Source organism: Orbicella faveolata, unplaced genomic scaffold (assembly GCF_042242905.1).
Source record: "Orbicella faveolata isolate gen_17 unplaced genomic scaffold, um_ofav_v1 contig_24, whole genome shotgun sequence".
Taxonomy (NCBI): domain Eukaryota; kingdom Metazoa; phylum Cnidaria; class Anthozoa; order Scleractinia; family Merulinidae; genus Orbicella; species Orbicella faveolata.
This window is the reverse complement of record NW_028301552.1, coordinates 34,216,732-34,233,382: the sequence shown is the minus strand read 5'-3', so window position 1 is coordinate 34,233,382 and position 16,651 is coordinate 34,216,732. Positions and strand designations below refer to the sequence as shown.

The 16,651-nt window shown below is 38.7% G+C and overlaps 1 protein-coding gene across 6 annotated transcripts; it reads right to left on the bottom strand.

Moving 5' to 3' along the window:
- Window positions 1-1,517: 1,517 nt before the first annotated feature.
- LOC110056218 (uncharacterized) lies at window positions 1,518-16,286 on the bottom strand. Of its 6 annotated transcripts, none has more exons than XM_089291850.1 (10): window positions 16,015-16,286; window positions 15,898-15,929; window positions 14,325-14,404; window positions 13,185-13,469; window positions 13,063-13,112; window positions 9,787-9,887; window positions 8,392-8,799; window positions 5,858-6,074; window positions 4,430-4,710; window positions 1,518-2,693 (listed from the first exon to the last, which is right to left on the bottom strand). In XM_089291850.1, the coding sequence occupies exons 6-10, from the start codon at window positions 9,848-9,850 to the stop codon at window positions 2,509-2,511; spliced, it is 1,155 nt and encodes a 384-aa protein (XP_089147976.1). In that variant the 5' UTR covers window positions 9,851-9,887; window positions 13,063-13,112; window positions 13,185-13,469; window positions 14,325-14,404; window positions 15,898-15,929; window positions 16,015-16,286; the 3' UTR covers window positions 1,518-2,508. The 6 variants fall into 6 exon arrangements, with proteins under 6 accessions (XP_089147976.1, XP_089147977.1, XP_089147978.1 ...); XM_089291851.1 differs by having other exon boundaries at window positions 14,325-14,400; XM_089291852.1 differs by lacking the exon at window positions 13,185-13,469.
- Between the last annotated feature and the right edge of the window lie 365 nt (window positions 16,287-16,651).

The following is a 16,651-nucleotide window of genomic DNA, read 5'->3' as shown; positions in this document are numbered from 1 at the left end:
GATATGACATGCGTAATCGTAATTTTTTGGTTCGTTTTAAGTTTTATTTTAGTTTTCTATATTTTGGAGGCGTTTTTAATAAAGCAATTATTCCACTCGCGCTTGTTGGATATGAGATTTATTTGCCACTTGTATTTTCTTGGTATACACACTCGCCAGTGGCGGATCCAGACCTTGAGCTAATGGGCGGGGCGGTTTGTTTTTGCTTGCCCTACCGCCTTTTCTTCCTTCTGTGATTTTTTCTTTTTTACCCAAAATAAGGTGGAGGGGGGGGGGGGGGGGAACTCCCTCGTCCATTGTATACCCCAGGCGTAGTCAATCGATAAAAATCGATATCCGAAATCAATCGATATAAATTGATATAAATCGCCAATTACTATCGATTGATATCGGCAATCGATAACAATCGATAACTCACAGAAAAATTTCTTTATCGATTGCTATCGATTGGCAAAAATCGACAATAACCACCCGAGCTATTTAAAGATGGCTTTGTTATTGTGTAAAACTGAATACCTGGAACAACACGAGACGTTCATTTTCTTCAGCATGCTAGCTAGATTACATTTTCCTTTCGGTCTACTCCCGAGATTTTTCTTACGTTTGTTTCCTAATCCAAATAACTGAAATCACTAGAACACTGACTCTGTCGTTTATTTCGATTCATCATAATGCCGACGCTACAATGAGACTGGAGGGTTTTACGCTGCTACTCTGGGTTGAGTTTTTTCCGGTGTCGTAAACTAGCAAAGAAAGCCGTGTAAAGCCCGAAATGTTTCTGCTAGTTGTTCCCGTTCTTGCTATTTTGTCAATGATTGTAAAAATACTATAAAATGTTTAAGCAAGCAACCGAAACGATGATCCTGCTGGTATACGTTGGATCAATAGTGATCTAATCGGCTTCACATATAAAATGAAGAATACAAAAGCAAAAACCGACACAACGTAGGATGATTTTTTGAAGGTGTACTGTATTTCGGCTGGCCAAACCAGCCTTCTTCAGGTACAACCTGAAGGCTGGTTTGGCCAGCCGAAATATAGCAAACCTTCAAAAAATCCTTCTACGTTGTGTCGGTTTTTGCTTTTCTGTTCTTCATTTTATATCTAAAAGATACGCAGGCTATGACAAATTGACTCAATAAAACCATTATACACAAATTTTGTCAAAGATCTTATCAGTGTAACTTGTAAAAGGACAAAAATAATTTTCCATAACAATCGATGATAATCGATACCAATCGATGACTCAATGGCTATCGATTACTACCGGCAATCGAGAACTCACAACTTTTTTCCCTATCAATTTTCATCGATTACTATCGGCAATTCATATCAATCGAATGTTATCGATTAATATCGATTATCGGTTTATCAATTGACTACGCTTGATATACCTCTCGAAAGCGTTGCATAATTTGTATTTTATGTTATTAATTCGAGAGGATCATGATTAAAGACCCTTGGGAGATGGAGTGATTGTCAATCGAAGCTGAGAGGAAGGAAAAACTCGACACATGTTTAGCATCTCATGCGAAGACACGACAATTTTATTTTCGTGCATTGTGGAGCTTACAGCAAGTGTCGAGTAAATAAACAGACCTAAGCAAATAATCAGACCTAATGAGACATAAGGTCTTGGTCTGAGCTTTTGGAGCAAAAACTTGCCTGTATCTAATAAAGAGATTAAATGGAAGTGTCTTTAATTACTTGGAAACATAAATGTTTTACATATGCCTGCAATAATCCCACGTGTTACTCACATGTACAAGTGACATAGGAGATCATCGGACTTTTAAATTGGAGTTAAAAGTCGTCCGTTTAATACCGCTTCTTGTGTTTACATCACCACCAAAATGACCACAGTTAAAGTTATTCCAGTATTTTGAATCAAACTTTGAAAAACATGGCAAGAAAGACCCGTCAGAAAGAATTGACATCTCTACAACGCGATTTTGATGCTTTTAGGTTTGCTTTTAAAATATCTGACAATCTTCCCGGTCCATTTCATATGGGAGTCCAAGAAACGAAAGATACACCTGACTAACGACAAGGAAATATAGGTATTCCTTTACATGTTGCTCAAATTATCCGAAAGCTTCTGTAAGACAAGATATTGTCCTAAATAGTCTCGTAACTGTCTTTTATATCGTCTGAAAACTATTTCGTGCGAGAAGTTTAGTTTCAATCACCACGTTCTTTTCTAATAATTAGTCTGCTTGAAAATCTCATTGAAACGACTTTATGAAGCAGTGAAAACACTTGGAAGATATTTCTCTCCTCTGGTCATAGCTCTCGTTGTGCTTCTAGTCAAAGACTTCACTGTTACTAGCTACTGTTCAAACCGAAAACCTGAGCCATACACGACGTCTTTGCTGATTAATTAAGTGCCATAAAAAGATTTTAAGAGGACTAGTTCCCCCTTTTTAGAGTGTATTTCACTTGTGCAGTTCATTTTATGTTTTATGGTGAGTTCAGCTGTTTCTGCTCCGAACTTGTAGCCAGCGATGATTAGGCGGTCACTGAATCTTCATTCTTCAGTTCAACAGTTGCTACGTTTTGACGGCTTCGGCGAAACACAATAAGCACGACGGCACTCACGATAGCGACGGCCAAGAGAGCGCAGACAGCCACAACGACGATCACATAGGAAGGCAAAGGTGTCCCCTCATCCTTGCCAGCCGCAGGGTCTGATTCTATGAAAATAATGAAACGTCATGCCAGAAATTATTTAACATCTCACTTTGATTGCATAGGTTATATTTTCGATATAAAAATCAAGCTTGGTAGCAATAACTACGGCTAAAAGACACAAAGAAAGGAAATTTAACAGTTGTATTCGTATGAAGTGGAATTCCTGGAGATTGATTGATTGAAATCGATACTGAAGGCGGTCTAGATTTTTCCATCTAGATCGGCATCTAGACCGGTAATGTTTTGCAGTGAAAAAGTTGCAAACTAAAATGAAAAATCATTGACTATATTTATTTATGGAAGTGCCAAAAAGCTTGATGAGAAAAAAAAAGTAAAGAGGACTAACAAACTTTGGCAGAATTAAATTCAGCTCATCGCCGTTGGCAAGCAAAATGTCGGTTAGTACAAACCAGTTACATCTTATTAACTGAACTTAGTCGGTCTGCATGGGAGAATCTTGACCTCGGTCGTGTGTACAGACGTCACTGCGTTCGAACTGTACTTACTACCTCGGTCAAGATTCTCCCATACAGACCTCCTGCTCGGTTAATAAGAGCTAAATAATAAGTTTTGTGACGGAAATTGTAAGATTGTACTGTGCATGTGCAAGAACTAACAGTTGTTCACGACGCATTCACGTCCCCAGAGGCCGCGCTCCTTTTGGTCAGCACCAAGAATCGCGACCTCTGGATAGGTCCAGTGCGATTCAGGTTCTGATTGGCTTTGCAAACACAATAGAATGAGACTGGATCCAATCAGATTTGTCAGACTTGACTCTGAGCATGCGCACAACGACGGGAAGTACGTGAATCGCGGACTTCCGGTGTTGGACCCGGCCAGAAGTCGTGATTCTTGGTGCTGACCGAAAGTAGCGCGGCCTCTAGGGACGAGAATGTTCACGACGTTGAACACATGCAACCTCGTTCCAGCTCTCTCTCTCTCTCTCTCTCTCTCTTACAAGGGGGGCAGAAAAGAAAGAGAGAGCCTGGAACGGGGTTGGAACATATGGTTCATCTGAGATTAAACAGGGTTGTGTTAGGCGATCCAAGTCTTCTTAACTTATTTCTACATCGATAATTGACCGATTATAACAGTCATATTTCGAGGCAATCCAGAACTCGTTAGTGTAAAAACTTTTACCACTGACATAGACACAATATCAACATCTTGACTTGATCGCTCATAACCTTCTTGTGGGGGATTGCGGCCCGAATCTTGAAAATCTGTGCCTATTTCAGACCGGCTTTTCAGACCAAAATCTACGATTTTCCATACCCTATTTCAGACATGAGCCAAAAATCGATACCCCATTTCAGACCTCCACAATTCGTATTCGGTTCAAATTTATGACAGCAGCTAGCCAGAATTGGCTTTAATTACCATAAACATTTGAGAATGGCTACAAATTTGCCAATGTTGATGCGGAAAAAATAGTTCATTCTATACAAAATATCCAATGCAAAGCCAGAATGAAAAACATACCCTATATTTCAGACCAAAATCGTCAAAATCGATACCCGTTTTTCAGACCCAGATCGCTGAAAAATCATACCTTTTAGGGCCGCACATACCTATATAGCCCATATAAGGGATTTTCCCGCACTTCCCCCCCCCCATCCCCCCCCCCCCGCCACCGAGACCTTCATCTTTGGGGTTCCTATTTCAGGAGTTTGTGAAATCATCTTATCTACTTGACAGCCTTTGCTTAGCTGAACACAGGAGTTCTTTAAGCACAAACCTTGATCGGGTTTTCGGATTTGGAATGGACCAGCTGTCACGTAGAATTCTGTTCGCTGGATTTGCTCAAGAGTTTCACGTCTCTTTCGTACTGAACTGCAGGCAGTGCATTCAGTTTGGCAGACGGAGGCACTATTAGATGATAGGCAAACAATGACCGCAGCCCTGAGGTAAACATAATCACCGGTACTTTGATAAGGGTATCGGAAAATATCAAATCCAAATCTGTCCTCTGAGTCGGTGTCGCAGGTGGTGGAGGTAACAACCGGCGAAACTGCACAGCTGCGTAAAGAAAGCAGAGCCATTAGAACACTTCAAGGGTTATTAAATTCATTAAATCAAAACCTGTTAACTGCGTATTGGAGGAAATTATTGCTTGAAGAAAACAAAAATAACTACTACGTCTGTATTTTTCTTGGATCGAGCGGTCCTGGTTCGAGCCCTGGCCGAGGACATTGTGTTGTGTTCTTGGACAAGACACTTTACTCTCATAGAGCCTGCTCTCCACTCAGGTGTATAAATATGAATGGCGAATTTAATGCAGGGGGTAAACCAGCGATGGCTAGCATCGCATTCAGGGGGGAGTAGAAATACTGCTAATCGCTTCATGCTACTGAAACTGAAGATAAACGCCGGCCCGATGGCCGATTTGGTTCGCGAATGTAGACTTTTTAATACATTGGTCCCCCGCCCCTGTTGTCAGGGTAATTCCTCTTAAGTTATTTCTAGATATGCGTGTTGCGCAGACTGTTCACGTGACCTAAATCTGCGCAACAGGTTTGACTATTTTTTGACGCTTGAAATTTGCCACATTCGGGAGTTACCGTAAATCCTCGAATAAGCGCCGGGGGCACTTATTTCAAATTTAGGAGAAGACGGGGGGCGCTTATTCGAGAGGGGCGCTTAATCGAGGGGGGCAGCTAATTTAATTTTTCCCAAATCGTGCACTGACATGATCATTTTTTTAATACATCATCTGCACGCAAACAACAACATTAGCTGTTTATCGACGTAAAAGGCTGATCCTAAAGTTTAGATCGCGGCACAATTCGAAATTCAAGTAGTCACAAACTGAAACAATATACAAATCTAATACTACAAGACGAAAACTATACATCCTTTGCTGTCTCATTACTCGTCCACAAAATAGGAGGAGGAGAGGGGGGCGCTTAGTCGAGAGGGGGGGTGCTTATTTTAAATTTTGGCCGATAGGAGGGGCGCTTATTCGAAGGGGGCACTTATTCGAGGGGGGCGCTAATTCGAGGATTTACGGTACCTAAAATAACTTTCAAAGAGATTAACTTAAGAATAAGGCGTGTATGGAGGATTAACCCTCTTACATGTACTCTTCATGCTGTCTTGGAATCGTTTAATCTGAATTAAGAACGCTAGCAAAAATGGTCAAATGTTATGAACAGATTATACTTACCCGTCGTCGATCAATACATATTCATCAGGGCCTCCAGGAGCATTATCAAGGTCCGCAACGACCTTTCGCAAATGAACATCCAGATATTCCGGTACACCAGCGTCATTAGTAATCATTACCTTGCCGTATACGTCAGTACTCAGGTCAATGACGGAAGTAACTTGAGAATCATCACTGACGAGGTGAACGGTGAACGTGATTACAAAATCCGCAATACCTGAAAAGGAAGAACACATTCAGAATTCTATGGCTTGAAAAAAAAAAAGGAAAAAAGAACGGCTTACAGTTCAATTGTAACCTACTAATATGTAAGATCTTTCTCGACAACGGACAATTTGTGGAAAGCAAAGGTATTTGTAAAAGGTTGCTGTTACAACTCTGCTTTTGAGCTGGTGTATCGCTTGTTTTAAGAACTGCTTCATTAGACTCATTAGAACTCAGTTAAGTCCTACGTCCGCTTCTTCACTCTCAAAATTATATCTTAAAAGATCCATGATGACTTGAATGACATCTACAAATATTTCAAGAAATAGGCCGAATGTTGTAATATCGTGAAAGGTGTGTTGTTAGTTTTTATAGTTTATCTTGGCTGACAAGGTTGTAAAGAGATAAAGTGAGAACTAGCTGGAATAAGCCTTCTATAACTGGGAGGATGGAATTTTATGCGCTGAGTCTGGATGGTAAAAAAATCTGGGCATGGGTCGGAAAATAGTTTTAAAGCAATTACTAGGTCTAGTGCTTAATGAAACCGTTGAAAGATGTTATTAAGAGGGAGTACACACGAAAACACACCATTATTTCAAACTTTTTTTCATGGCTAAGATTTAATTCCAAACCATGGCAACGTATACATTTTTAGAAAGCTTAAAGACCAAAGATTATCAAAAAAAGATATTTTTGTGTCCTGGAACTGTATTGTAAACTGACACTGGCTGATTAAATCTGCCACCGGCACCTGTTGGGGAATGCCAGGGTTTACTTGAGCAAAGGTAACTCCCGTACAAGAACTGATCAAAATGACTAATTTTTGCATTTTTTAAACGAAGACAAATAGCTTACTGTTTTAAGCATAGAGACTTTTAAAAGGAATGGTTACCAGCCAAATCTGATACAGAAAATCGAACGCGCGTACGTTTCAATGCATAACTTCGACAAAGTGCACTGCATGGATTGCAATGTTCTATGTTCAAAACACAAAACTCATACTTAGAAAAACAAATCCTGGAAATTTCAGCTCAATTGACAAACCGTTTTCAAAATATCTTTTCTCAAAGGCAACTGAAATAACTCGTTTTGAGAAAACGAGCTTTGAATTTACAGAAACAGAAATTCTTAAAATAAAACTTCAATACCTTAAGATTCAAATTCCGGTAAAAACAAAGATCTGAGTTTTTACAGAATTTTAGGTTAACCCGCGCCTTAAGTTTAGACCGTTTTGTTGAGGCTCATTGCCAAGTGATGCTTATCCACTGCGTGTCTAATCGCTTCCTCTTGCTCTTCTCTACACAATTATTGTTCGGGTTTTCAGATTTGGAATTATAAAATAATGCCCACAGCAAGAAAGCAGTCAGCAAAAAAGAGATCAAACAATGAAAGGAAAAGTAGATTCTACCAGGTTATTTTAAATTAGTACTAGTTTGGGGCTATCTTCGCGAAACGTCAAACCGGCCGGGAGCGTTGACAGGCATCCGTGTTCATAACCAAAAGTTCTCGTGAATTTTTCGGTAGGTCGCCCGAAACCGTCGAGTTGCGAGAAATCAATTGAGACACTGGAGCCGAAACTTTCTTGGAATTCAGTCTCAGGGAGAAAAGACGCCGTTAAAACTTGAATTTTAAGCATTTTATGACGCAATTTCTGTGGTCTACGACTACGACTAGACTACTAGCCAGATCGAGTTTTCTATTAAACAATTTGATTATGAGCTCGAGATTTCTTTCTTTTAGTATAAACCTACTAGTCGTTCGAAACTTTATCTAAATTTTCTTCACAGACACTTCGAAAACGCCAAGAAGCGGCCGTCATTTCGTTAACAAGCGCACACTGCTACGCTACTCACTATCTATAACAGAATAGATAGTGAGTATCATAGCCAATCAGAAAACGCCATTCGTGATAGAACGCTAGTAGATTCATACTAAGAGTGCATAGTCAACGAGGCGTAGCCGAGTTGTTTTAACAGACAGTCTAAAGGATTACGCCACAAAAATTACAATTTTGTGTATATTTAAGCCCAAAATTAAGAATAATTTTCAATTTTAAGACCAGCGCGCGCGCGGCCGTTGTCTACCAGCGAAAAGACCACCGATAAGAACCGATCAGATTTGCGGATTTCCAATAGAACACAGCTGAGAGACTTCTAATAGAGTGTAGATCGTGGATAAAATAGCTAAAAATGTTTTCTGTCTTGAAAATTGCAGAACTTGTAGTATGGATTGAACGGAGTACCACATAGAAAGATGAAATTATGCAGGAGGGAAGCTGGAATATCACAAAAGTGGTTTGTTGCTATTCAAGTTTATTGATTTTGACTTACCTGAGCCACTGTCTGTTAATGAATGACGAGGTTCAAAAGACGCCATTATGTTTTCCTGTTCCCTGTTGTAAAAGCACTTGACGACGTAGTCGTGGTCATAAGCGAAAGTTACAGGATAGGTGGCGGAACCAGCTACTGCATCAACGGAAATTTCAAATTTGTATTCAAATTGGCTACTGTCGGGAGTTATAGACGGGTCGCCGGTAGTACAGACTGAGGCGTTAATATTGGAGTACGATACCACGCCTTGATCAAATGTCGGCTCACATGCTTCATCTGGTGTATCGTTTAAACTCCAAGAACGTTCGTCAGTGGAACCTTCCCATTCATTAATATCAGGTATGTAGATCACAAAACTGATTGATGAGGCGTCACTGCAGTTTATACTTTGCAAGGTTGCAAGTTGACCTGCATAATACACGAAGAATTTATTTTTAGGTTATACATTAGCTTATATTTCACACATTTCGCCTTGCTCAAACGAAATGGGCGCGTTTAACCTGATTTGATCACAAAACCCCCACCAACTAACGTGGTAAAACTCGGAAGTTCCTTGCAAGGAATTTACTCTCTTTTTGCTATAGACAATACATTACTTTAAATTTTTCCTATTAGACGGGATTTACGAAATTGATGTTAAAGAAAAGTTCGTTCTTTTTCTACAAAGTGAGTTAAAGACTTTGAGTTTTCTCCTAGAGGTCTGAAAATCACTCCAACTCATAGAAAAAAATGGGGTGAGAATAGGTAGGGTACAGAAAGGAGGATAAGAGAATTTTATATCGCCTGCTTTAGAGATATTTTTGTGGAGGAAACAAAACATTTAGACTGAGTTGCGGCCCAAAGGATGAAACTTTCATTACAACCCTTATTTTAAGTTTACAACTGCATTACGACGAATCCGTTACCGAAAACTAAACTAATCCTTTTTTAATCCTTAATAAACCGGTTTACACGGGCCACATTAACACACGCATTCTGTTTTTCGTTTTCTCCCCATTGAATAAAAACTGGATTTGAAACCAAAATAACATTTTTAAGGAATTAAGACATTCTAATTTTCCGTTTTAGCGCCTGCTTTTATTGGAAACGCTTTGGAGTGTGTTATCGAGTGCAAAAAATATTTCATTTTTAGTAAACGACTTTTATTATAACGACTAACGAGGTTGGTTTATTTGGCTGAATATAATGTGTAGCGATCGCTTTGTCGATTACCACCAATGTTATATTTTTGTGTATTTGTTTGTTCTTTTTATTGACTTAAAGGAGTTACCATTATTCACCTGTGAGGAGGTGAATACTATTTCAAGCTAGAAACTTGTAAAAGTACTAAATAGAATATTCCACTTGATACGCCACGCAGGAAATATCAAATGGCAGCTGGATATTAAGACATACCTTGGACGACAGAAGCTCCAAACAAAAAAAAAACAGCAATGGTCAAACAGAATGTCTGCTTCATTTTCTCGTCAGTTCTTTCTTTGTTTCTTGTCTTAAATCTGTTGCAGAGACAATAACAACCTCTATTAAAGATAAACATTTATTTCCTGGTTTGAATGGGAGGCGGGCTTGCCAAATGGTTGAGCCAACAGATTGAGAAGGTCTGGCTCGTGCAAGCGCTGTCCGGGTCAGTGAGCAGTGTTCATGGGCGAGACACTTTACTTTAACTATAGTTTTCTACAATAACGTTTTGCCAAAGATTTTTTTTCATTATTATTATTAACAATATCTACATTACCTTTATAATACGTACAAATAATACTTACAATGCACAAGAATACAACAAAAGAAAAGAAGAATTCGGTTACATTCACTACTATAACTTGCAAAAAGTGGCGTTATATCCTACAAGGTACCGAGAAAAGTACAATACAGCCCCAAGTTACAAACTTCTTGTCAATTAAATTTTTGGTTTTGCCAAAGATAAATATGTCCAGTTCTTTATCGTTTTATGAATTATACATTTACATTCGAGTATACTCAGTTCAGAAAGCGAAAGCCATTTTTTCGGCCACGTTTGTTGACAAGAGTTAAAAGATCAGCATAATCACACTTTTTATTACAACGGGATTGGAGAATAACAAGTCATCAAAATTATCATGAGCTAACGTTGAAAAAAACAATGTGTATTTTGATTGTGATGAGGATGATTGTTTTCAGTGAATAGTTTTTCCTGCCTGATAAAAAGCTGCCACGACTTCGTAACCTTCGTTTGAAGTCGCCTCTCACCGCCTCGGGTTACAGGTTAATTTTGTAGAGTTCACTGTTTTGCTATCACTCAGTGTAAACACGGTCTGTTAGTCAGAATCGAAGGGTTATCTTCCTTCAAATTATTACTGTTTTTGTGTTTCAAAAAGAAAGAGTTAGTTTTATTGAAAAATACATCACTCGTAAAATTCATACTATTTTACATCCGGGACCCAAGTGGTGTATTTTCCAGTCCCACTAGTGAAGATTTCGACGACGTCATTTCCACCTTTTCACAGTTGTTTGTGCATACAGTCAGTTTGTCTACATAATAAAAAGAAAATTACACGGTGGTATGGCTTGAAGATGTGAATTTTATTTTCTCGTGTTAGAAACAATTTTTTCACACTCGCTGCGCTCGTTCGTAAAATATTGCTTTTATCACTCGAAAATAAAATTATATCTTAGCGCTGCCGTGTAATATCCTCTATATATCCGACAGCATTTCTGCCCACGAATAACACGATAAACAAAAAATAATAATAATGTTTTTTTTTTATTATTATTTAAATTTTAGGGCAATAACAATTGCCCTAATTAGCATAAGCAACAAAAAAAGTGAAGGATTCTGGTAGTTGTAGTCGAACGAGGCCATCATGCAAATTGCCTATTCTCATAGACACGCATGCTGAATAGGCCATTTCCAAGTTGCCTTTTGTCTCTGTGTCAAAACGGGTCTTCGAGGTTCATTTTCATGCAAAACAAACTCATTTTCACATGAAAGGTTTTGCACCAGGACTCGTTTTGAAACAGAGGCACGAGGTCACTCAAAAATGACCTATTTCTTTCAATCACTTGATATTTGAAAACAAATAAAAATAGAGAGAGAGGAATCCTAGAAGTAAAAATGTGGTTATGCTCAAACTCTCTCTCTCCTCCATGGTAGGGTTGCGCGATCTTCTAAGATTTCCCAAGTTGAAATGCGTTCTTCGAGTTTTGTCCTTTGTTTACTAATCAATAACAAGGCATGCATCGATAGGAATAAGTGAATTCGGCTGCATTAGAATATTCCATTAGTAAACGCAAGTGAACCGCGGCCCGCTGGTGGCTTCAATTTTGAGGGTAGGTCGCGCAAATTAAAATCAAGCCTCGTTTCGTGATATATAAAAATCACTTTGGAATCAAAACACGATTACATCAAAGCAGGGGTTTTCTAAGGCAGACAAAACACAGAGAAGTGAAAACGAATTGTTCATGGACTGTCTTCTACAGATGTAACTTAATTTGAATGCATTCCTGTCCCTAAAAATCCGGAGGTGTTTGAACTTGTTAGCAACTGCCTATTGCAGCATTTCACTGGGTTAATCCGGCAGCTGCATTTAAACATAAAACCTTGTTACTTGAGTGATTGTTTTTCTCAGCTAGGCCATCAAAGCACACTGAGTCCCACCTGTTTAGCATTAGTTGAATTAATTGGATTTTCATTGACGAAGACACCCCAACTTGCCTATCTTACTGGGGTATTTAATCACGTAGACCGTTCCTGTTCTCTAAACATTGTTCAAGTTTCTTTCAGGTCGTTTATCAGTTACTGGAGATCAAAACTTAAATCTCAGCGGCGCTCTCATATGTGTTCTTTGTAAAAGTCAGTCTTTTAAACGCTTGAATGGCAATCACGCAGATTAAAAGTTAACAAATGTTTCATATTCTTCTAGGACTCTAAGTTTCGCTGCTCTTCTGAGTTACAGTTTACGATTTGACATTCCAAAGTAAATTGACGAACGGACAAATAAAAAGATCAGCCGGAAGCACAGAGGAAGATGCCAACCAATGGTTGGACTTTTATGAGCGCATCACAACCATAAATAATTGAACTGCGGAATTACAACTGCGCGCTTTTCAGTCCTCTCTACTTAAAAGCGTAGCGGGAAGTTGGTTTCTGACATGAAGCAATGCTATCAGCAATGATCTTCCACACCTCAAAACTACTTTTAAAGAGCGATTTGCCTCAGGTCCTCACGAGTATACTGGATCAGCTAAAGCCTGCTTGGATGTCGAGCCACGTGGCCTAGAGTGGTGTCAATTTACTATTGCAGCCCTCGACAATTTTGATTTAACACACGCTTTACAGTTTATGCACTGAAATTTATTGAAAGGTCACCAAAACTAAAAGGTCGTAGCTACATACCGATAAAATCTTGTACGCACTTGGAAGTTAAATTACTAGGTCCATGGTAACTCTTCAAACAGAACAACACGAAACAAAACGTGCAAGATTTGGTTCGTTAGTTCACGCAAGAACATGTACTAACCAAAAAATGGCAGCTCATGGATTGTCTTTGGAAAACAGTTCACCTGTTCACCACTCTTTGCTGAAGGAAATGGGAGGGGTGTGTTAAGAATCCGGCCCTATCTGAAATGTGGGTTTCCTTTTTTTTTCTTTTTTTGCTCTTTCAACTAATTTAAGCAAAAAAACTTGACACTTACCAGTGTTGAGACTCACTTCTGCTTGGGAGGCTTAACCAAACTGCCGGTTACTGAAAGCAAAGAAAAAGAGAGAATTACAAGCCGTAAAAACTTTGATTCACGCGCATCACAAAGGCAGTTACCTATCGGAGGTCCTTGCTGAAGTGCCCTGAATGGGCCCGTATTGCCGTGATAAGTATTTGTCACAAACAATGGTCCTTGAACTTTTCAGCATTGTGGAATTTTCTATTTACAGCTATTAGTAGATTTATTTGTTACCGCTGGAATGTTCTTATTAGTGATGTGTACAAAAGGACAAGAAAATAATGCTAGCACGGGTCACTGAAGACGGCAGGATGCAAGTTCCTCCAGGCACAATTGTATTCTTTTGCATTCCGCTGAAATCACGAGAATCTGCATGAATAGGCCTGTTAGAGGAAAAAAAAATCGTTTACCATGATACCGGCCAGATGGGAAACCGGCCTGATGTTATAAGATAATTTTTCTTGCTATTACAAAACAATTTCGCCAAATTTGACAAGCCACGCCGAAAATTAAAAGTGGCGACAATAATTTCATCCGCTCGGTTAAAACTCGTCTTAAGTTTTAAGTGTTTTTACAAGTAAGGACAGAATATGGCGGCTTGTCTTAGACTGTCTTGTGTTGTTGATGGGATCGTTAACAGACAACGTCGTATTTAAAAATTTGGATTTTATTTGGAAAAACAAAAGAAAATACTATTTACAACCATCAAGTTTACAAATGACGTCTGACAAAAACTTTGCTGTGTTGTTTGTTGCGCTTACATTCCGTTGCCATATAAACATGACGGAAATTTCTATGTACTATCGTTTGCTGTTAATTGCACTTCAATCTCTCACTATGAATCAAGTAAGTGTACGAATGAAATAGAAAGATTTTATAATTATTTGACTGACAGCAACAAAAGCTTCGTGGGCACAGCGAGGGAAGCAACATGGCGTCAGTGAAATTATATTTTCTTTAAATTTACTCTCGTTGTTTCTTTGCAGCCTTAGGGTAATTGATTCTTTCCTAGAATCTTCGTGGATTTGTTGTGTTTTGGCAACGGTTTTACAATCAACACCAGAACAAGGGAAACAGTTGAAGTATTTCAGTTCAGCTCAGTCGACGATGTTGATTCCAACGTGCCAGGAAGCTTAAACTGAAATGAAACCTTCTGCTGTTTATTTTGGTAATGTTTTTTAGAGTTCAGTTTTAAGGAACACTTTTCTAGAATGCTAGACTCAAAGAGCCTTGTTTACCTCCTCTCCAGGACCTTTGGAACCCCGGGGAGATGACGTCCTTGCTAACCACTATTTGCAGCCTTTATTCCGCAAACTGACTAAACAAGAAAATATTTGAGGAAAAACTTGTTTATCTATTTCTATTTTCATTTGATAGTAAAAGTCATCTTTCGTCAGGCCAAAAATCTATACAACATAGAGCAAGAAAGGTGATTGCACTTGCTGTACAACTGAGTCGCAGTCTTTCCCTGTGTATTTATTGACGGAATATTTGGAAATTTGTTCCCAACGTAGCAAAAACAAGTCGAGAGCTGTTCAAGCTGATTTTTTATCTATCACGGCATCATTAGTCCTTTTGTTGCGTTATAAATGCCATAACATTAAGGAAAGTTTGTTTTGGACTAGTTTATCATGGAGTTGGTTTTCGCATTAAATACATAACGTCTTCTGACACTCTGAACACTGACAGTCTGCCCTTAGGGCAAAATAACAGTCTAAGACCAAAAAGCAACGACAAAAAAAAGTCCTAAACAAATCACAATAATTCACCACAACAAAGTATTTTGTGGTTATAAAATACGTGTACTATTTTAGCAGTCACTATAGCACCTCTTTAAGTATGCGCTCAATTCCTATGTGCCGAGCTTACTAAGTCGAACATTGATTTAATCTCTGTGAGATACTCTGTGAGATACGATTAACTGTCATATTTGATTTGAGGTCCAGGCAAAAAGCTAGTTCAAATGTAGCTCACAGACAAATTAAGATGTCAAGTTCAGGGCCACTTCTAAATTTGTTGGTCAGGAGCGTCAATCAACCTGATTAATTAAAACTCCATTTTCTTTTTTCAGTAAAAATTTCAACGGATGACCAGTAGTTTTTCTCAAAGTTTGTCAACGGTTCTGGGTACTTACTCACGTTTAACAAGTTGGACGCTCTCATGTTTCACGAGCTGTGATCGTATGATCGCAACGAATCGAGCTCCCTGAATTGTATCGTCATTACTATCTCAATGATATTTTCCGCTAGTTTTCCCAGTTCTGAAGAATTAAATGAATGTGCAAAGTATTTCTAGGCAAGCGAATTTGCACTCGCATTTTCTTTCTTTCCACTAACTATGCCTTGATAGAAAAAATTGCATTATGATAGAACATTACTTTGATGGTGTGTTTAAATGGATTCGCTTGGTTGAACAATGAAGACCATATATTTTAATTTTCTGATCATCGAATGCGTTGCGGACAAAATTTCCAACACTTTTGTTGCGTTCAAGCGCAATATTTGCAGATAATATTACGTCGCCTCATCCTATTTACGCCAAACAGCAAACCATCAGTGTACAAATCATATATGCATATTAGCGGTTAGGTCATTACGAAATCATTTTCATCAGAGACAAGGCCATGAAACCTTAAAGCATGAGCCAAGGCAACGGAATGACCTTGTACTGAGGAACAAAACTACACAACATCAAAACACATTCGATGAGAAAAGTTATATAATTTGTGTTCATTTCGCAATAACGATTAGGGAACAGAACAGAGAACGAAACAAAAGGAGTTTAAAGTGATCTGAAACGACACTGACTTACCACGGAGCAATGAACTCAGGACTAGCTGGCTACTGTCAAAAAGAGGGAAAAAAAAGGAAGTTAAATCCTACTGAGAAACTTTTGAAAAGACTCATCACAAAAGTTACGCGCACATACCTCTCTGAGGGTCAACTGAGCATTGAAAGCTCTTTTGATTAACTTTACAATAGTGTCCCCCGAAAACAAAAGGAATTGAAACCGTGACCCAACAACAAAAACGGACATTGTTTATGAAATATAGAAACATTTCATCTTCCTAATTTGAACGATGCTATCCATCGGATAAATCGCTATCTGGTAGAGAAATGTTGATAAAACAAATCACACTATCCACTGGATAGTGATTTATCCGTTGGATAGCGTTATCCACCTTTCGAACAATCTGGGCCTGTTGTAAATATAGTAACATAAAAAACATTCTTCATTCTCTTATTACAAGTGTTTGGTATTTCACTGGAACTGAGGTTTTGACGTCAAAGTGTGGTTTTGGCTGCATAGCAACATAAAGTCACCATGTCGTGAGTTAATGCCTGAAGTCATGTCTTAAAAATAAGAACAAAGCACCCCATTCTCCTTCTTACGTCAACTGAACCCAATTGCACCCACGCTTTCTCGTCAGTCAGAGTTTCCTGCGCTTTCTAGATGAGAAATAATGTGAATGATGAGTTTACATAACTTTAAAGACAGTTTGCAGCTGCGGTGCAGTCAGAAAGTGAAAGAATTCTTTTTGTAATGACTCCAGCAGTCATGTAAT